At 43.2% G+C, this 19,059-nt stretch overlaps 1 protein-coding gene across 2 annotated transcripts in view; it reads right to left on the bottom strand.

Annotated features, from left to right (window-relative positions):
- The window catches only part of LOC130284973 (TGF-beta receptor type-2-like), an 85,800-nt gene that overhangs the window by 13,655 nt on the left and 53,086 nt on the right, over positions 1–19,059 (bottom strand). For both annotated transcript variants that reach the window (XM_056535980.1, XM_056535979.1), the window contains exons 2-3: positions 15,429–15,579; positions 9,943–10,145 (exon numbers count right to left, since the gene is read on the bottom strand). In XM_056535980.1, coding sequence (XP_056391955.1) covers positions 9,943–10,117 — 175 coding nt within the window. In that variant the 5' untranslated portion in view covers positions 10,118–10,145; positions 15,429–15,579. The remainder of the gene's footprint in view (positions 1–9,942; positions 10,146–15,428; positions 15,580–19,059) is intronic.

The raw sequence follows: 19,059 nt of genomic DNA, 5'->3' as shown, positions 1-19,059 counted from the left end.
ATGTTCACTGTTTAGCATTCTTGTATGGTGCTGTTATATGTTCAGTGTATATATGGAAATGATGTGGCACTGCTATGTGTTCCGTGTATAGCCCTCTTATGTGGGCACCATACTGCCCTGTTATATATTTACTGTACTGTTATGTGGGCACCATATGGCACTGTTATATATTTACTGTACTGTTATGTGGGCGCCATATGGCGCTTTTATATATTTACTGTACTGTTATGTGGGCACCATATGGCGCTGTTATATATTTACTGTACTGTTATGTGGGCGCCATATGGCGCTTTTATATATTTACTGTACTGTTATGTGGGCACCATATGGCACTGTTATATATTTACTGTACTGTTATGTGGGCGCCATATGGCGCTTTTATATATTTACTGTACTGTTATGTGGGCACCATATGGCGCTGTTATATATTTACTGTACTGTAATGTGGGCACCATATGGCACTGTTATATATTTACTGTACTGTTATGTGGGCACCATATGGCGCTGTTATATATTTACTGTACTGTTATGTGGGCACCATACAGCCCTGTTATATATTTACTGTACTGTTATGTGGGCACCATATGGCGCTGTTATATATTTACTGTACTGTAATGTGGGCACCATATGGCGCTGTTATATATTTACTGTACTGTTATGTGGGCGCCATACAGCCCTGTTATATATTTACTGTACTGTTATGTGGGCACCATATGGCACTGTTATATATTTACTGTACTGTTATGTGGGCACCATATGGCACTGTTATATATTTACTGTACTGTTATGTGGGCGCCATACGGCACTGTTATATATTTACTGTACTGTAATGTGGGCACCATATGGCACTGTTATATATTTACTGTAATGTTATGTGGGTGCCATATGGCACTGTTATATATTTACTGTACTGTTATGTGGGCGCCATATGGCGCTGTTATATATTTACTGTACTGTTATGTGGGCGCCATATGGCACTGTTATATATTTACTGTACTGTTATGTGGGCGCCATACGGCACTGTTATATATTTACTGTACTGTTATGTGGGCGCCATACAGCCCTGTTATATATTTACTGTACTGTATTGTGGGCACCATACGGCACTGTTATATATTTACTGTACTGTATTGTGGGCACCATACGGCACTGTTATATATTTACTGTAATGTTATGTGGGCACCATATGGCGCTGTTATATATTTACTGTACTGTATTGTGGGCACCATACGGCACTGTTATATATTTACTGTAATGTTATGTGGGCACCATATGGCACTGTTATATATTTACTGTAATGTTATGTGGGCACCATATGGCACTGTTATATATTTACTGTACTATATTGTGGGCACCATATGGCGCTGTTATATATTTACTGTAATGTTATGTGGGTGCCATATGGCACTGTTATATATTTACTGTACTGTTATGTGGGCGCCATACGGCACTGTTATATATTTACTGTACTGTTATGTGGGCGCCATACAGCACTGTTATATATTTACTGTAATGTTATGTGGGCACCATATGGCACTGTTATATATTTACTGTACTATATTGTGGGCACCATATGGCGCTGTTATATATTTACTGTAATGTTATGTGGGTGCCATATGGCACTGTTATATATTTACTGTACTGTATTGTGGGCACCATACGGCACTGTTATATATTTACTGTACTGTATTGTGGGCACCATATGGCGCTGTTATATATTTACTGTAATGTTATGTGGGCACCATATGGCGCTGTTATATATTTACTGTACTGTAATGTGGGCACCATACGGCACTGTTATATATTTACAGTAGTTATGTGGGTGCCATATGGCGCTGTTATATATTTACTGTACTGTTATGTGGGTACCATATGGCGCTGTTATATATTTACTGTACTGTTATGTGGCCACCATATGGCACTGTTATATATTTACTGTACTGTTATGTGGGCGCCATACGGCACTGTTATATATTTACTGTACTGTTATGTGGGCGCCATATGGCACTGTTATATATTTACTGTACTGTTATGTGGGCGCCATACGGCACTGTTATATATTTACTGTACTGTTATGTGGGCGCCATATGGCACTGTTATATATTTACTGTACTGTATTGTGGGCACCATACGGCACTGTTATATATTTACTGTACTGTTATGTGGGCGCCATACAGCCCTGTTATATATTTACTGTACTATATTGTGGGCACCATATGGCACTGTTATATATTTACTGTACTGTTATGTGGGCGCCATACGGCACTGTTATATATTTACTGTACTGTTATGTGGGCGCCATACAGCCCTGTTATATATTTACTGTACTGTATTGTGGGCACCATACGGCACTGTTATATATTTACTGTACTGTATTGTGGGCACCATACGGCACTGTTATATATTTACTGTAATGTTATGTGGGCACCATATGGCGCTGTTATATATTTACTGTACTGTAATGTGGGCACCATACGGCACTGTTATATATTTACAGTAGTTATGTGGGTGCCATATGGCGCTGTTATATATTTACTGTACTGTTATGTGGGCACCATATGGCACTGTTATATATTTACTGTACTGTTATGTGGCCACCATATGGCACTGTTATATATTTACTGTACTGTTATGTGGGCGCCATATGGCGCTGTTATATATTTACTGTACTGTTATGTGGGCACCATATGGCACTGTTATATATTTACTGTACTGTTATGTGGCCACCATATGGCACTGTTATATATTTACTGTACTGTTATGTGGGCGCCATACGGCACTGTTATATATTTACTGTACTGTTATGTGGGCGCCATATGGCACTGTTATATATTTACTGTACTGTTATGTGGGCGCCATACGGCACTGTTATATATTTACTGTACTGTTATGTGGGCGCCATATGGCACTGTTATATATTTACTGTACTGTATTGTGGGCACCATACGGCACTGTTATATATTTACTGTACTGTTATGTGGGCGCCATACAGCCCTGTTATATATTTACTGTACTATATTGTGGGCACCATATGGCGCTGTTATATATTTACTGTACTGTATTGTGGGCACCATACGGCACTGTTATATATTTACTGTACTGTTATGTGGGCGCCATACGGCACTGTTATATATTTACTGTACTTTTATGTGGGCGCCATACAGCCCTGTTATATATTTACTGTACTGTATTGTGGGCACCATACGGCACTGTTATATATTTACTGTACTGTACTGTTATGTGGGTGCCATATGGCACTGTTATATATTTACTGTACTGTTATGTGGGTGCCATATGGCGCTGTTATATATTTACTGTACTGTTATGTAGGCACCATATGGCACTGTTATATATTTACTGTACTGTTATGTGGCCACCATATGGCGCTGTTATATATTTACTGTACTGTTATGTGGGCACCATACTGCCCTGTTATATATTTACAGTAATGTTATGTGGGCGCCATACGGCACTGTTATATATTTACTGTACTGTTATGTGGGCGCCATATGGCACTGTTATATATTTACTGTACTGTATTGTGGGCACCATACGGCACTGTTACATATTTACTGTACTGTTATGTGGGCACCATATGGCGCTGTTATATATTTACTGTACTGTTATGTGGCCACCATATGGCACTGTTATATATTTACTGTAATGTTATGTGGGTGCCATATGGCACTGTTATATATTTACTGTACTGTTATGTGGGCGCCATATGGCACTGTTATATATTTACTGTACTGTTATGTGGGCGCCATATGGCACTGTTATATATTTACTGTACTGTTATGTGGGCGCCATACGGCACTGTTATATATTTACTGTAATGTTATGTGGGTGCCATACGGCACTGTTATATATTTACTGTACTGTATTGTAATGTGGGCGCCATATGGCACTGTTATATATTTACTGTACTGTTATGTGGGCACCATATGGCGCTGTTATATATTTACTGTACTGTAATGTGGGCACCATATGGCGCTGTTATATATTTACAGTACTGTACTGTTATGTGGGCACCATATGGCACTGTTATATATTTACTGTACTGTTATGTGGGCACCATATGGCGCTGTTATATATTTACTGTACTGTAATGTGGGCACCATATGGCGCTGTTATATATTTACTGTACTGTTATGTGGGCGCCATACAGCCCTGTTATATATTTACTGTACTGTATTGTGGGCACCATACGGCACTGTTATATATTTACTGTACTGTATTGTGGGCACCATATGGCGCTGTTATATATTTACTGTACTGTTATGTGGGCACCATATGGCACTGTTATATATTTACTGTACTGTATTGTGGGCACCATATGGCGCTGTTATATATTTACTGTACTGTTATGTGGGCACCATATGGCGCTGTTATATATTTACTGTACTGTAATGTGGGCACCATATGGCACTGTTATATATTTACTGTACTGTATTGTGGGCACCATATGGCACTGTTATATATTTACTGTACTGTTATGTGGGCGCCATACAGCCCTGTTATATATTTACTGTACTGTATTGTGGGCACCATACGGCACTGTTATATATTTACTGTACTGTATTGTGGGCACCATACGGCACTGTTATATATTTACTGTACTGTTATGTGGGCACCATATGGCGCTGTTATATATTTACTGTACTGTTATGTGGGCACCATACAGCCCTGTTATATATTTACTGTACTGTATTGTGGGCACCATACGGCACTGTTATATATTTACTGTACTGTATTGTGGGCACCATATGGCACTGTTATATATTTACTGTACTGTTATGTGGGCGCCATACGGCACTGTTATATATTTACTGTAATGTTATGTGGGTGCCATATGGCACTGTTATATATTTACTGTAATGTTATGTGGGCACCATATGGCACTGTTATATATTTACTTTACTGTATTGTGGGCACCATACGGCACTGTTATATATTTACTGTACTGTTATGTGGGCACCATACGGCACTGTTATATATTTACAGTAATGTTATGTGGGTGCCATATGGCACTGTTATATATTTACTGTACTGTTATGTGGGCACCATATGGCACTGTTATATATTTACTGTACTGTTATGTGGGCATCATACGGCACTGTTATATATTTACAGTAATGTTATGTGGGCACCATATGGCACTGTTATATATTTACTGTACTGTAATGTGCGCGCCATATGGCACTGTTATATATTTACTGTACTGTTATGTGGGCGCTATATGGCACTGTTATATATTTACTGTACTGTTATGTGGGCACCATATGGCACTGTTAAATACTTACTGTACTGTTATGTGGGCACCATACTGCCCTGTTATATATTTACAGTAATGTTATGTGGGCACCATATGGCACTGTTATATATTTACTGTACTGTAATGTGGGCGCCATATGGCACTGTTATATATTTACTGTACTGTTATGTGGGCGCCATATGGCACTGTTATATACTTACTGTACTGTTATGTGGGCACCATATGGCACTGTTATATATTTACTGTACTGTATTGTGGGCACCATATGGCACTGTTATATATTTACTGTACTGTATTGTGGGCACCATATGGCACTGTTATATATTTACTGTACTGTTATGTGGGCACCATATGGCGCTGTTATATATTTACTGTACTGTACTGTAATGTGGGCACCATATGGCGCTGTTATATATTTACTGTACTGTACTGTTATGTGGGCACCATATGGCACTGTTATATATTTACTGTACTTTTATGTGGGCGCCATACAGCCCTGTTATATATTTACTGTACTGTATTGTGGGCACCATACGGCACTGTTATATATTTACAGTACTGTTATGTGGGTGCCATATGGCACTGTTATATATTTACTGTACTGTTATGTGGCCACCATATGGCACTGTTATATATTTACTGTACTGTTATGTGGGCGCCATACGGCACTGTTATATATTTACTGTACTGTTATGTGGGCGCCATATGGCACTGTTATATATTTACTGTACTGTATTGTGGGCACCATACGGCACTGTTATATATTTACTGTACTGTATTGTGGGCACCATATGGCGCTGTTATATATTTACTGTACTGTTATGTGGGCACCATACAGCCCTGTTATATATTTACTGTACTGTATTGTGGGCACCATACGGCACTGTTATATATTTACTGTACTGTATTGTGGGCGCCATATGGCACTGTTATATATTTACTGTACTGTATTGTGGGCACCATACGGCACTGTTATATATTTACTGTACTGTTATATAACAGTGCCATATGGCGCCCACATAACAGTACAGTAAATATATAACAGTGCCATATGGCGCCCACATATTTACTGTACTGTATTGTGGGCACCATACGGCACTGTTATATATTTACTGTAATGTTATGTGGGCACCATATGGCGCTGTTATATATTTACTGTACTGTTATGTGGGCGCCATATGGCACTGTTATATATTTACTGTACTGTTATGTGGGCACCATACGGCACTGTTATATATTTACAGTAATGTTATGTGGGCACCATATGGCACTGTTATATATTTACTGTACTGTAATGTGGGCGCCATATGGCACTGTTATATATTTACTGTACTGTTATGTGGGCACCATACTGCCCTGTTATATATTTACAGTAATGTTATGTGGGCACCATACGGCACTGTTATATATTTACTGTACTGTTATGTGGGCACCATATGGCGCTGTTATATATTTACTGTACTGTACTGTAATGTGGGCACCATATGGCGCTGTTATATATTTACTGTACTGTACTGTTATGTGGGCACCATATGGCGCTGTTATATATTTACTGTACTGTTATGTGGGCACCATACAGCCCTGTTATATATTTACTGTACTGTATTGTGGGCACCATACGGCACTGTTATATATTTACTGTACTGTATTGTGGGCACCATACGGCACTGTTATATATTTACTGTACTGTTATGTGGGCGCCATATGGCACTGTTATATATTTACTGTACTGTATTGTGGGCACCATACGGCACTGTTATATATTTACTGTAATGTTATGTGGGTGCCATATGGCACTGTTATATATTTACTGTTATGTTATGTGGGCACCATATGGCGCTGTTATATATTTACTGTACTGTTATGTGGGCGCCATATGGCACTGTTATATATTTACTGTACTGTTATGTGGGCACCATACGGCACTGTTATATATTTACAGTAATGTTATGTGGGCGCCATACGGCACTGTTATATATTTACTGTAATGTTATGTGGGTGCCATATGGCACTGTTATATATTTACTGTACTGTATTGTGGGCACCATACGGCACTGTTACATATTTACTGTACTGTTATGTGGGTGCCATATGGCACTGTTATATATTTACTGTACTGTTATGTGGGCACCATACGGCACTGTTATATATTTACAGTAATGTTATGTGGGCACCATATGGCACTGTTATATATTTACTGTAATGTTATGTGGGTGCCATATGGCACTGTTATATATTTACTGTAATGTTATGTGGGCACCATATGGCGCTGTTATATATTTACTGTACTGTTATGTGGGCGCCATATGGCACTGTTATATATTTACTGTACTGTTATGTGGGCACCATACTGCCCTGTTATATATTTACAGTAATGTTATATGGGCACCATACGGCACTGTTATATATTTACTGTACTGTTATGTGGGCACCATATGGCGCTGTTATATATTTACTGTACTGTACTGTTATGTGGGCACCATACGGCACTGTTATATATTTACTGTACTGTAATGTGGGCGCCATATGGCACTGTTATATATTTACTGTACTGTTATGTGGGCGCCATATGGTGCTGTTATATATTTACTGTACTGTTATGTGGGCGCCATATGGCACTGTTATATATTTACTGTAATGTTATGTGGGTGCCATATGGCACTGTTATATATTTACTGTACTGTTATGTAGGCACCATATGGCGCTGTTATATATTTACTGTACTGTACTGTTATGTGGGCACCATATGGCGCTGTTATATATTTACTGTACTGTAATGTGGGCACCATATGGCGCTGTTATATATTTACTGTACTGTTATGTGGGCACCATATGGCGCTGTTATATATTTACTGTACTGTAATGTGGGCACCATATGGCACTGTTATATATTTACAGTAATGTTATGTGGGCACCATATGGCGCTGTTATATATTTACTGTACTGTAATGTGGGCACCATATGGCACTGTTATATATTTACTGTACTGTAATGTGGGCACCATATGGCGCTGTTATATATTTACTGTACTGTAATGTGGGCACCATATGGCACTGTTATATATTTACTGTACTGTTATGTGGGCACCATACAGCCCTGTTATATATTTACTGTAATGTTATGTGGGCACCATATGGCGCTGTTATATATTTACTGTACTGTACTGTTATGTGGGCACCATATGGCGCTGTTATATATTTACTGTACTGTAATGTGGGCACCATATGGCACTGTTATATATTTACTGTACTGTAATGTGGGCACCATATGGCGCTGTTATATATTTACTGTACTGTTATGTGGGCACCATATGGCACTGTTATATATTTACTGTACTGTAATGTGGGCGCCATACGGCACTGTTATATATTTACTGTACTCTTATGTGGGCACCATATGGCGCTGTTATATATTTACTGTACTGTAATGTGGGCACCATACGGCACTCTTATATATTTACTGTACTGTAATGTGGGCACCATATGGCGCTGTTATATATTTACTGTACTGTACTGTTATGTGGGCACCATACGGCACTGTTATATATTTACTGTACTGTAATGTGGGCACCATATGGCGCTGTTATATATTTACTGTACTGTAATGTGGGCACCATATGGCGCTGTTATATATTTACTGTACTGTTATGTGGCCACCATATGGCACTGTTATATATTTACTGTACTGTACTGTTATGTGGGCACCATACGGCACTGTTATATATTTACTGTACTGTATTGTGGGCACCATATGGCGCTGTTATATATTTACTGTACTGTTATGTGGGCGCCATATGGCACTGTTATATATTTACTGTACTGTTATGTGGGCGCCATACAGCCCTGTTATATATTTACTGTACTGTATTGTAATGTGGGCGCCATATGGCACTGTTATATATTTACTGTACTGTTATGTGGGCACCATATGGCGCTGTTATATATTTACTGTACTGTAATGTGGGCACCATATGGCGCTGTTATATATTTACAGTACTGTACTGTTATGTGGGCACCATATGGCACTGTTATATATTTACTGTACTGTTATGTGGGCACCATATGGCGCTGTTATATATTTACTGTACTGTAATGTGGGCACCATATGGCACTGTTATATATTTACTGTACTGTAATGTGGGCACCATATGGCGCTGTTATATATTTACTGTACTGTTATGTGGGCACCATATGGCACTGTTATATATTTACTGTACTGTAATGTGGGCGCCATACAGCACTGTTATATATTTACTGTACTCTTATGTGGGCACCATATGGCGCTGTTATATATTTACTGTACTGTAATGTGGGCACCATACGGCACTGTTATATATTTACTGTACTGTAATGTGGGCACCATATGGCGCTGTTATATATTTACTGTACTGTACTGTTATGTGGGCACCATACGGCACTGTTATATATTTACTGTACTGTAATGTGGGCACCATATGGCGCTGTTATATATTTACTGTACTGTAATGTGGGCACCATACGGCACTGTTATATATTTACTGTACTGTAATGTGGGCACCATATGGCGCTGTTATATATTTACTGTACTGTTATGTGGGCACCATATGGCGCTGTTAGGTGTTTATGGGTAGAGCCGCCATTACAAGTACTGGCACTTTCTAAGGCCCTCCGTGATCATGTGATCCTCACCGTTGCTCTGGTTGTAGAATATGAGTTTGTCGTTGCACTCCTGCTCCTCCACACAGCCGCATATATACAGGAGGCCGGAGTCTGCGGACATCGCCTGCATCACGCACCGCGCCGTGTTGTAGCTGGGCAGCAGAATGTTCTCCAGGGGGAGGTGAGGGTGGTGGCAGAGGGACATCACCTGGACGCTGTCATTGTCCTGCTTCCTGCAAGAGATCAGGACCCCAAAATAATAACATAGCAGGTCCTAGAGGTGCATGGGGGGCACAGCCTCGTATCTAATGGGGAAGCACAGCCTAGCACCTAATGGGGAAGCACAGCCTCATACCGAATGGGGAAGCACAGCCTCGTACCTAATGGGGAAGCACAGCCTCGTACCTAATGGGGAAGCACAGCCTCGTACCTAATGGGGAAGCACAGCCTCGTACCTAATGGGGAAGCACAGCCTCGTACCTAATGGGGAAGTACAGCCTCGTACCTAATGGGGAAGCACAGCCTCGTACCTAATGGGGAAGCACAGCCTCGTACCTAATGGGGAAGCACAGCCTCGTACCTAATGGGGAAGCACAGCCTCGTACCTAATGGGGAAGCACAGCCTCGTACCAAATGGGGAAGCACAGCCTCGTACCAAATGGGGAAGCACAGCCTCGTACCGAATGGGGAAGCACAGCCTCGTACCTAATGGGGAAGCACAGCCTCAAACCGAATGGGGAAGCACAGCCTCGTACCGAATGGGGAAGCACAGCCTCGTACCTAATGGGGAAGCACAGCCTCGTACCTAATGGGGAAGCAAAGCCTCGTACCTAATGGGGAAGCACAGCCTCGTACCTAATGGGGAAGCACAGCATCGTACCTAATGGGGAAGCACAGCCGCTGCCAGGAACTTCAGCACAGACAGTAATAAAGGAACTGACTAAAACTTCTGTCACTTCTAGCTACCAGATAATGTATTTACTTTTTACTCCAGTCACCTCCAGAGCTGCACTTATTATTCTGATACATCAGGTCTTATCCTCCAGTCACCTCCAGAGCTGCACTCACTATTCTGCTGTTACATCATATCTTATCCTCCAGTCACCTCCAGAGCTGCACTCACTATTCTGCTGTTACATCATATCTTATCCTCCAGTCACCTCCAGAGCTGCACTCACTATTCTGCTGTTACATCATATCTTATCCTCCAGTCAACTCCAGATCTGCACTCACTATTCTGCTGTTACATCATGTTCTATCCTCCTGTCACCTCCAGAGCTGCACTCACTATTCTGCTGTTACATTATGTCTTACCCTCCAGTCACCTCCAGAGCTGCACTCTCTATTCTGCTGTTACATCATGTTCTATCCTCCTGTCACCTCCAGAGCTGCACTCTCTATTCTGCTGTTACATCATGACTTATCCTCCAGTCACCTCCAGAGCTGCACTCACTATTCTGCTGTTACATCATATCTTATCCTCCAGTCACCTCCAGAGCTGCACTCACTATTCTCCTGTTACATCATATCTTATCCTCCAGTCACCTCCAGATCTGCACTCACTATTCTGCTGTTACATCATGTTCTATCCTCCTGTCACCTCCAGAGCTGCACTCACTATTCTGCTGTTACATTATGTCTTACCCTCCAGTCACCTCCAGAGCTGCACTCTCTATTCTGCTGTTACATCATGTTCTATCCTCCTGTCACCTCCAGAGCTGCACTCTCTATTCTGCTGTTACATCATGACTTATCCTCCAGTCACCTCCAGAGCTGCACTCACTATTCTGCTGTTACATTATGTCTTACCCTCCAGTCACCTCCAGAGCTGCACTCTCTATTCTGCTGTTACATCATGTTCTATCCTCCTGTCACCTCCAGAGCTGCACTCCCTATTCTGCTGATACATCATGTTCTATCCTCCAGTCACCTCCAGAGCTGCACTCACTATTCTGCTGTTACATCATGTTCTATCCTCCTGTCACCACCAGAGCTGCACTCACTATTCTGCTGTTACATTATGTCTTACCCTCCAGTCACCTCCAGAGCTGCACTCTCTATTCTGCTGATACATCATGTTCTATCCTCCAGTCACCTCCAGAGCTGCACTCACTATTCTGCTGTTACATCATATCTTATCCTCCAGTCACCTCCAGAGCTGCACTCACTATTCTGCTGTTACATCATATCTTATCCTCCAGTCACCTCCAGAGCTGCACTCACTATTCTGCTGTTACATCATATCTTATCCTCCAGTCACCTCCAGAGCTGCACTCACTATTCTGTTACAATTCCCAGGATGCACATCACCAGAATACTCACTCAGCAGAAAACGAGTAAGCAGGGAACACTATAAGACTTTATCTGAAAAAATGTGACTGCAGCTCTGGATGTGACCGGAGTAGTTACCTCTAAATCAGCACACCATGTACTGTCTATAATGCGGGAACGCAGCTACATTTCACCAGCTTTGCCCGGAACGTTTTGCACACAACATCAGGACGGGGATTTATACAGGAATTAAAGGGATTTTCCAGGTTTTCTGGATGTAATTATGTAGTCACATGACTAAGCTGGACAGAAAGTTCTGCCGCTCTAATAGACTTCTGTTATTCCTTTCCTCACCATCTCCGACAGTGGTCTCCAAACTGTGGCCCTCCAGATGTGCAAAACTACAACTCCCAGCATGCCCGGACAGCCATTGGCTGTCCGGGCATGCTGGGAGTTGTAGTTTTGCACCCTCTGGAGGGCCACAGTTTGGCGACCACTGACATGGTGGATAGAAGATGTATCCCAGGGGATGATGGGGGTGACCTATAGGAGACTGGGGGTTATCTATAGGAGACTGGGGGTGACCTATAGGAGACTGGGGGTTATCTATATGAGACTGGGGGTGACCTGTAGGAGACTGGGGGTGACCTATAGGAGACTGGGGGTGACCTATAGGAGACTGTGGGTGATCTATAGGAGACTGTGGGTGATCTATAGGAGACTGGGGGTGATCTATAGGAGACTGTGGGTGATCTATAGGAGACTGGGGGTGACTTATAGTATACTGGGGGTGACCTATAGGAGACTGTGGGTGACCTATAGGAGACTGGGGGTGACCTATAGGAGACTGGGGGTGACCTATAGGAGACTGGGGGTGATCTATAGGAGACTGTGGGTGATCTATAGGAGACTGTGGGTGATCTATAGGAGACTGGGGGTGACTTATAGTATACTGGGGGTGACCTATAGGAGACTGTGGGTGACCTATAGGAGACTGGGGGTGACCTATAGGAGACTGTGGGTGATCTATAGGAGACTGGGGGTGACTTATAGTATACTGGGGGTGACCTATAGGAGACTGTGGGTGATCTATAGGAGACTGGGGGTGATCTATAGGAGACTGTGGGTGATCTATAGGAGACTGGGGTGACCTATAGGAGACTGGGGGTGACCTATAGGAGACTGGGGGTGACCTATAGGAGACTGTGGGTGATCTATAGGAGACTGGGGGTGACTTATAGTATACTGGGGGTGACCTATAGGAGACCGTGGGTGATCTATAGGAGACTGGGGGTGATCTATAGGAGACTGTGGGTGATCTATAGGAGACTGGGGGTGATCTATAGGAGACTGTGGGTGATGTATAGGAGACTGGGGGTGACTTATAGGAGACTGGGGGTGATCTATAGGAGACTGGGGGTGACCTATAGGAGACTGGGGGTGACCTGTAGGAGACTGGGGGTGACCTGTAGGAGACTGGGGGGTTATCTATAGGAGACTGAGGGTGACCTGTAGGAGACTGGGGGTGACCAATAGGAGACTGGGGTGACCTATAGGAGAATGGGGGTGACCTGTAGGAGACTGGGGTGACCTATATGAGACTGGGGGTGACCTGTAGGAGACTGGGGTGACCTGTAGGAGACTGGGGGTGACCTATAGGAGAGTGGGGGTGACCTATAGGAGACTGGGGTGACCTGTAGAAGACTGTGGTGACCTATAGGAGACTGGGGGTGACCTGTAGGAGACTGGGGTGACCTATAGGAGACTGGGGGTGACCTGTAGGAGACTGGGGTGACCTATAGGAGACTGGGGTGACCTATAGGAGACTGGGGGTGACCTATAGGAGACTGGGGGTGACCTATAGGAGACTGGGGGTGACCTGTAGGAGACTGGGGTGACCTATAGGAGACTGGGGGTGACCTGTAGGAGACTGGGGGTGACCTATAGGAGACTGGGGGTGACCTATAGGAGACTGGGGGTGACCTATAGGAGACTGGGGGTGACCTATAGGAGACTGGGGGTGACCTGTAGGAGACTGGGGGGTGACCTATAGGAGACTGGGGGTGACCTATAGGAGACTGGGGGTGACCTATAGGAGACTGGGGGTGACCTGTAGGAGACTGGGGGGTGACCTATAGGAGACTGGGGGTGACCTATAGGAGACTGGGGGTGACCTATAGGAGACTGGGGGTGACCTGTAGGAGACTGGGGTGACCTATAGGAGACTGGGGGTGACCTGTAGGAGACTGGGGGTGACCTATAGGAGACTGGGGGTGACCTGTAGGAGACTGGGGGTGACCTGTAGGAGACTGGGGGGTGACCTTTAGGAGACTGGGGTGACCTATAGGAGACTGGGGGTGACCTGTAGGAGACTGGGGGGTGACCTATAGGAGACTGGGGGTGACCTATATGAGACTGGGGGTGACCTGTAGGAGACTGGGGGGTTATCTATAGGAGACTGAGGGTGACCTGTAGGAGACTGGGGGTGACCAATAGGAGACTGGGGTGACCTATATGAGACTGGGGTGACCTGTAGGAGACTGGGGGTGACCAATAGGAGACTGGGGTGACCTATATGAGACTGGGGTGACCTGTAGGAGACTGGGGGTGACCTGTAGGAGACTGGGGGTGACCTATAGGAGACTGGGGGTGATCTATAGGAGACTGGGGTGACCTGTAGAAGACTGTGGTGACCTATAGGAGACTGGGGGTGACCTGTAGAAGACTGTGGTGACCTGTAGGAGACTGGGGGTGACCTATAGGAGACTGGGGGTGACCTATAGGAGACTGGGGGTGACCTATAGGAGACTGGGGTGACCTATAGGAGACTGGGGGTGACCTGTAGGAGACTGGGGGTGACCTGTAGGAGACTGGGGTGACCTATAGGAGACTGGGGGTGACCTGTAGGAGACTGGGGTGACCTATAGGAGACTGGGGGTGACCTATAGGAGACTGGGGGTGATCTATAGGAGACTGGGGTGACCTATAGGAGACTGGGGGTGACCTATATGAGACTGGGGGTGACCTGTAGGAGACTGGGGGTGACCTGTAGGAGACTGGGGGTGACCTATAGGAGACTGGGGGTGATCTATAGGAGACTGGGGGTGACCTATAGGAGACTGGGGGTGACCTATAGGAGACTGGGGGTGACCTGTAGGAGACTGGGGGTGACCTATAGGAGACTGGGGTTGACCTATAGGAGACTGGGGGTGACCTATAGGAGACTGGGGGTGGTGCCTCCTTACCAGACGGTGACGCAGATCTCCTCGGTGGTTTCGCAGTAGGAGCTCAGGCTGCAGTTGGTGTAGCAGACGCCGCCCTCGCACACTGGGTGAGAATTGTCGCACCATTTGCACAGGTTGGTCCGGGTGTTGCGGTGAGCGGTGGCCAGCGACACTGCGGGGTACACGGAGAAACCAGAATTATCACAGATCCGACCGTACATATGGGATACATAATAAGGATTTGCTTTATATTCCAGTCACTGCCAGAGCTGCACTCACTATTCTGCTGTTATAGCATGTTCTATCCGCCAGTCACCTCCAGAGTTGCACTCGTTATTCTGCTGTTATATCATGTTCTATCCTCCAGTCACCTCCAGAGCTGCACTCACTATTCTGTAGTTATGTCATTTCCTATACTACAGTCCCCTCGAGAGCTGCACTCACTATTCTGCTGTTATAGCATGTTTTATCCTTCAGTCACCGCCAGAGCTGCACTCGTTATTCTGCTGTTATATCATGTTCTATCCTCCAGTCACCTCCAGAGCTGCACTCACTATTCTGTAGTTATGTCATTTCCTATACTACAGTCCCCTCGAGAGCTGCACTCACTATTCTGCTGTTACATAATGTCTTATCCTCCAGTCCCCTTCAGAGCTGCACTTACTATTCTGCTGTTATAGCATGTTTTATCCTCCAGTCACCTCCAGAGCTGCACTCACTATTCTGCTGTTGTAGCATGTTTTATACTCCAGTGACCTCCAGAGCTGCACTCACTATTCTGCTGTTGTAGCATGTTTTATACTCCAGTGACCTCCAGAGCTGCACTCACTATTCTGCTGTTGTAGCATGTTTTATACTCCAGTGACCTCCAGAGCTGCACTCACTATTCTGCTGTTGTAGCATGTTTTATACTCCAGTGACCTCCAGAGCTGCATTCACTATTCTGCTGTTGTAGCATGTCTTATCCTCCAGTCTATAATAGAGCTGAACTCACTATTCACATGTTCCAGTCACCTCCAGAGCTGCATTCACTATTCTGCTGTTACATCATGTCTTATCCTCTAGTAACTTCAAGAGCTGCAGTCATTATTCTACTGTTACATCATGTCTTAAAATCCAGTCACTTCCAGAGCTGCACTCACTGTTCTGCTGTTACATCAGGTCTTATACTCCAGTCACCTTGAGAGCTGCATACACTATTCTGCTGTTATAGTATATTTTATCCTCCAGTCACCTCCAGAGTTGCACTCATTATTCTGCAGTTATGTCATGTGGTATACTACAGTCCCCTACAGATCTGCACTCTCTATTCTGCAGTTACATCATGTCTTATCCTCTAGTAACCTCGAGATCTGCGCTCATTATTCTGCTGTTACATCAGGTCTTATCCTCCAGTCATCTCCAGATCTGCCCTCACTATTCTGCAGTTACGTCATGTGTTATACTACAGTCCCCTCCAGAGCTGCACTCACTATTCTGCTGTTATGTCATGTGTTATACTACAGTCCCCTCCAGAGCTGCACTCACTGTTCTGCTGTTATATCAGGTCTTATCCTACAGTCACCTCCAGAGCTGCACTCACTATTCTGCTGTTACATCATGTCTTATGCTCCAGTCCCCTCCAGAGCTGCACTCACTATTCTGCTGTTACATCATTCCCTATGTTCCAGTGCAGCTCTGGAGGTGACTAGAGGATAAGATATGATGTAATAGTGAGGTACATGGACGCCTCCTTTCCTCCAGTATATAGTAACGTTTCTTGCTCGTATTTTGTGAGCTGTTTTTCTTCCCATAACATCTGGGCGCCGCTCGTCTCTGTGTGGCGGATTATTACGGCGCCGTCCTCAGCTGCCATTAATTACTCTATTGATAAAGATGTGGATCTTGTTATAAACATCTGTTAACTGTCTGAGAACCGCAGAGGAAGATGATCAGAAGCAGCTGATCCACAGCGGGTATTGTAGAGGACGGCGGAGCCCCCGAAGTCATCAGAAGAATGCAAAAGAAATACAAAGTATCTGAGGCCTCACAGAGCACAAAACCTCCTGGCACACTGTAACAGCCCCACTGCAGGGTTCATATAAGGACTATAGGACTAAGTACTCACTATTCTGCTGGTGAGGTCACTGTGTACATACATTACATTACTTATCCTGTACTGATCCTGAGTTATATCCTGTATTATATTCCAGAGCTGTACTCACTATTCTGCTGGTGAGGTCACTGTGTACATACATAACATTACTTATCCTGTACTGATCCTGAGTTATATCCTGTATTATACTCCAGAGCTGTACTCACTATTCTGCTGGTGGGGTCACTGTGTACATACATTACATTACTTATCCTGTACTGATCCTGAGTTATATCCTGTATTATACTCCAGAGCTGTACTCACTATTCTGCTGGTGAGGTCACTGTGTACATACATTACATTACTTATCCTGTACTGATTCTGAGTTATATCCTGTATTATACTCCAGAGCTGTACTCACTATTCTGCTGGTGGGGTCACTGTGTACATACATTACATTACTTATCCTGTACTGATCCTGAGTTATATCCTGTATTATACTCCAGAGCTGTACTCACTATTCTGCTGGTGAGGTCACTGTGTACATACATTACATTACTTATCCTGTACTGATCCTGAGTTATATCCTGTATTATACTCCAGAGCTGTACTCACTATTCTGCTGGTGAGATCACTGTGTACATACATTACATTACTTATCCTGTACTGATCCTGAGTTATATCCTGTATTGTACTCCAGAGTTGTACTCACTATTCTGCTGGTGAGGTCACTGTGTACATACATTACATTACTTATCCTGTACTGATCCTGAGTTATATCCTGTATTATACTCCAGAGCTGTACTCACTATTCTGCTGGTGAGGTCACTGTGTACTTACATTACATTACTTATTCTGTACTGATCCTGAGTTATATTCTGTAAATCTTTTATTAGAAAAATATAAATCATAACAAAACATAAACCAGCACAACTTTGCCATAACGGAAAACAACAACATGAAATAACATAAACCCAAACTTTACATTTAAATAAAAGAACAAAAATCCTGCCTAACCGGCCAGCCCAGCTTTCCTACTAGGACTAGAAGTATTATAACTACTAGAAATATTATAACTACACCTTTCATAGCCAAACAACACACTCATAAGAAACATAAAAATAGCACTATTTCGCTTTAACTCAAAACACCCAAACTCGGGAAAAATCATACATAGAAAACACAACAAGCACTCACACTGCACACCATGTTTTTTTTTTTTTTTTTTATAATAATATTAATAATAATAATAATAACACTATACCACACTCACACATGCACACATATATATACATATATTAACTACATTTAACCAAGAAACCAAAAATAAATAAATAAATTAATTAAATTCAACTCAAAATACCCAAACTCGGGAAAATATCTCAGAAAACACAATACACACATGCTTACACACATCTTTACTACATACTACATATATAAACCAAAGAAAATAAATCCACAACGGGATACTAAAGAAACATTACTACAAAAACAAAACTGGTTCGACTGCCATGTCTATCTCTACTATAAATACTATATACTTAAAAAACATACATTATACATACTATATACATAACT

Source organism: Hyla sarda, chromosome 8 (assembly GCF_029499605.1).
Source record: "Hyla sarda isolate aHylSar1 chromosome 8, aHylSar1.hap1, whole genome shotgun sequence".
Lineage (NCBI taxonomy): Eukaryota > Metazoa > Chordata > Amphibia > Anura > Hylidae > Hyla > Hyla sarda.
Note: the sequence above shows the minus strand (reverse complement) of the source record. Positions and strands in the feature narration are given on the sequence as shown.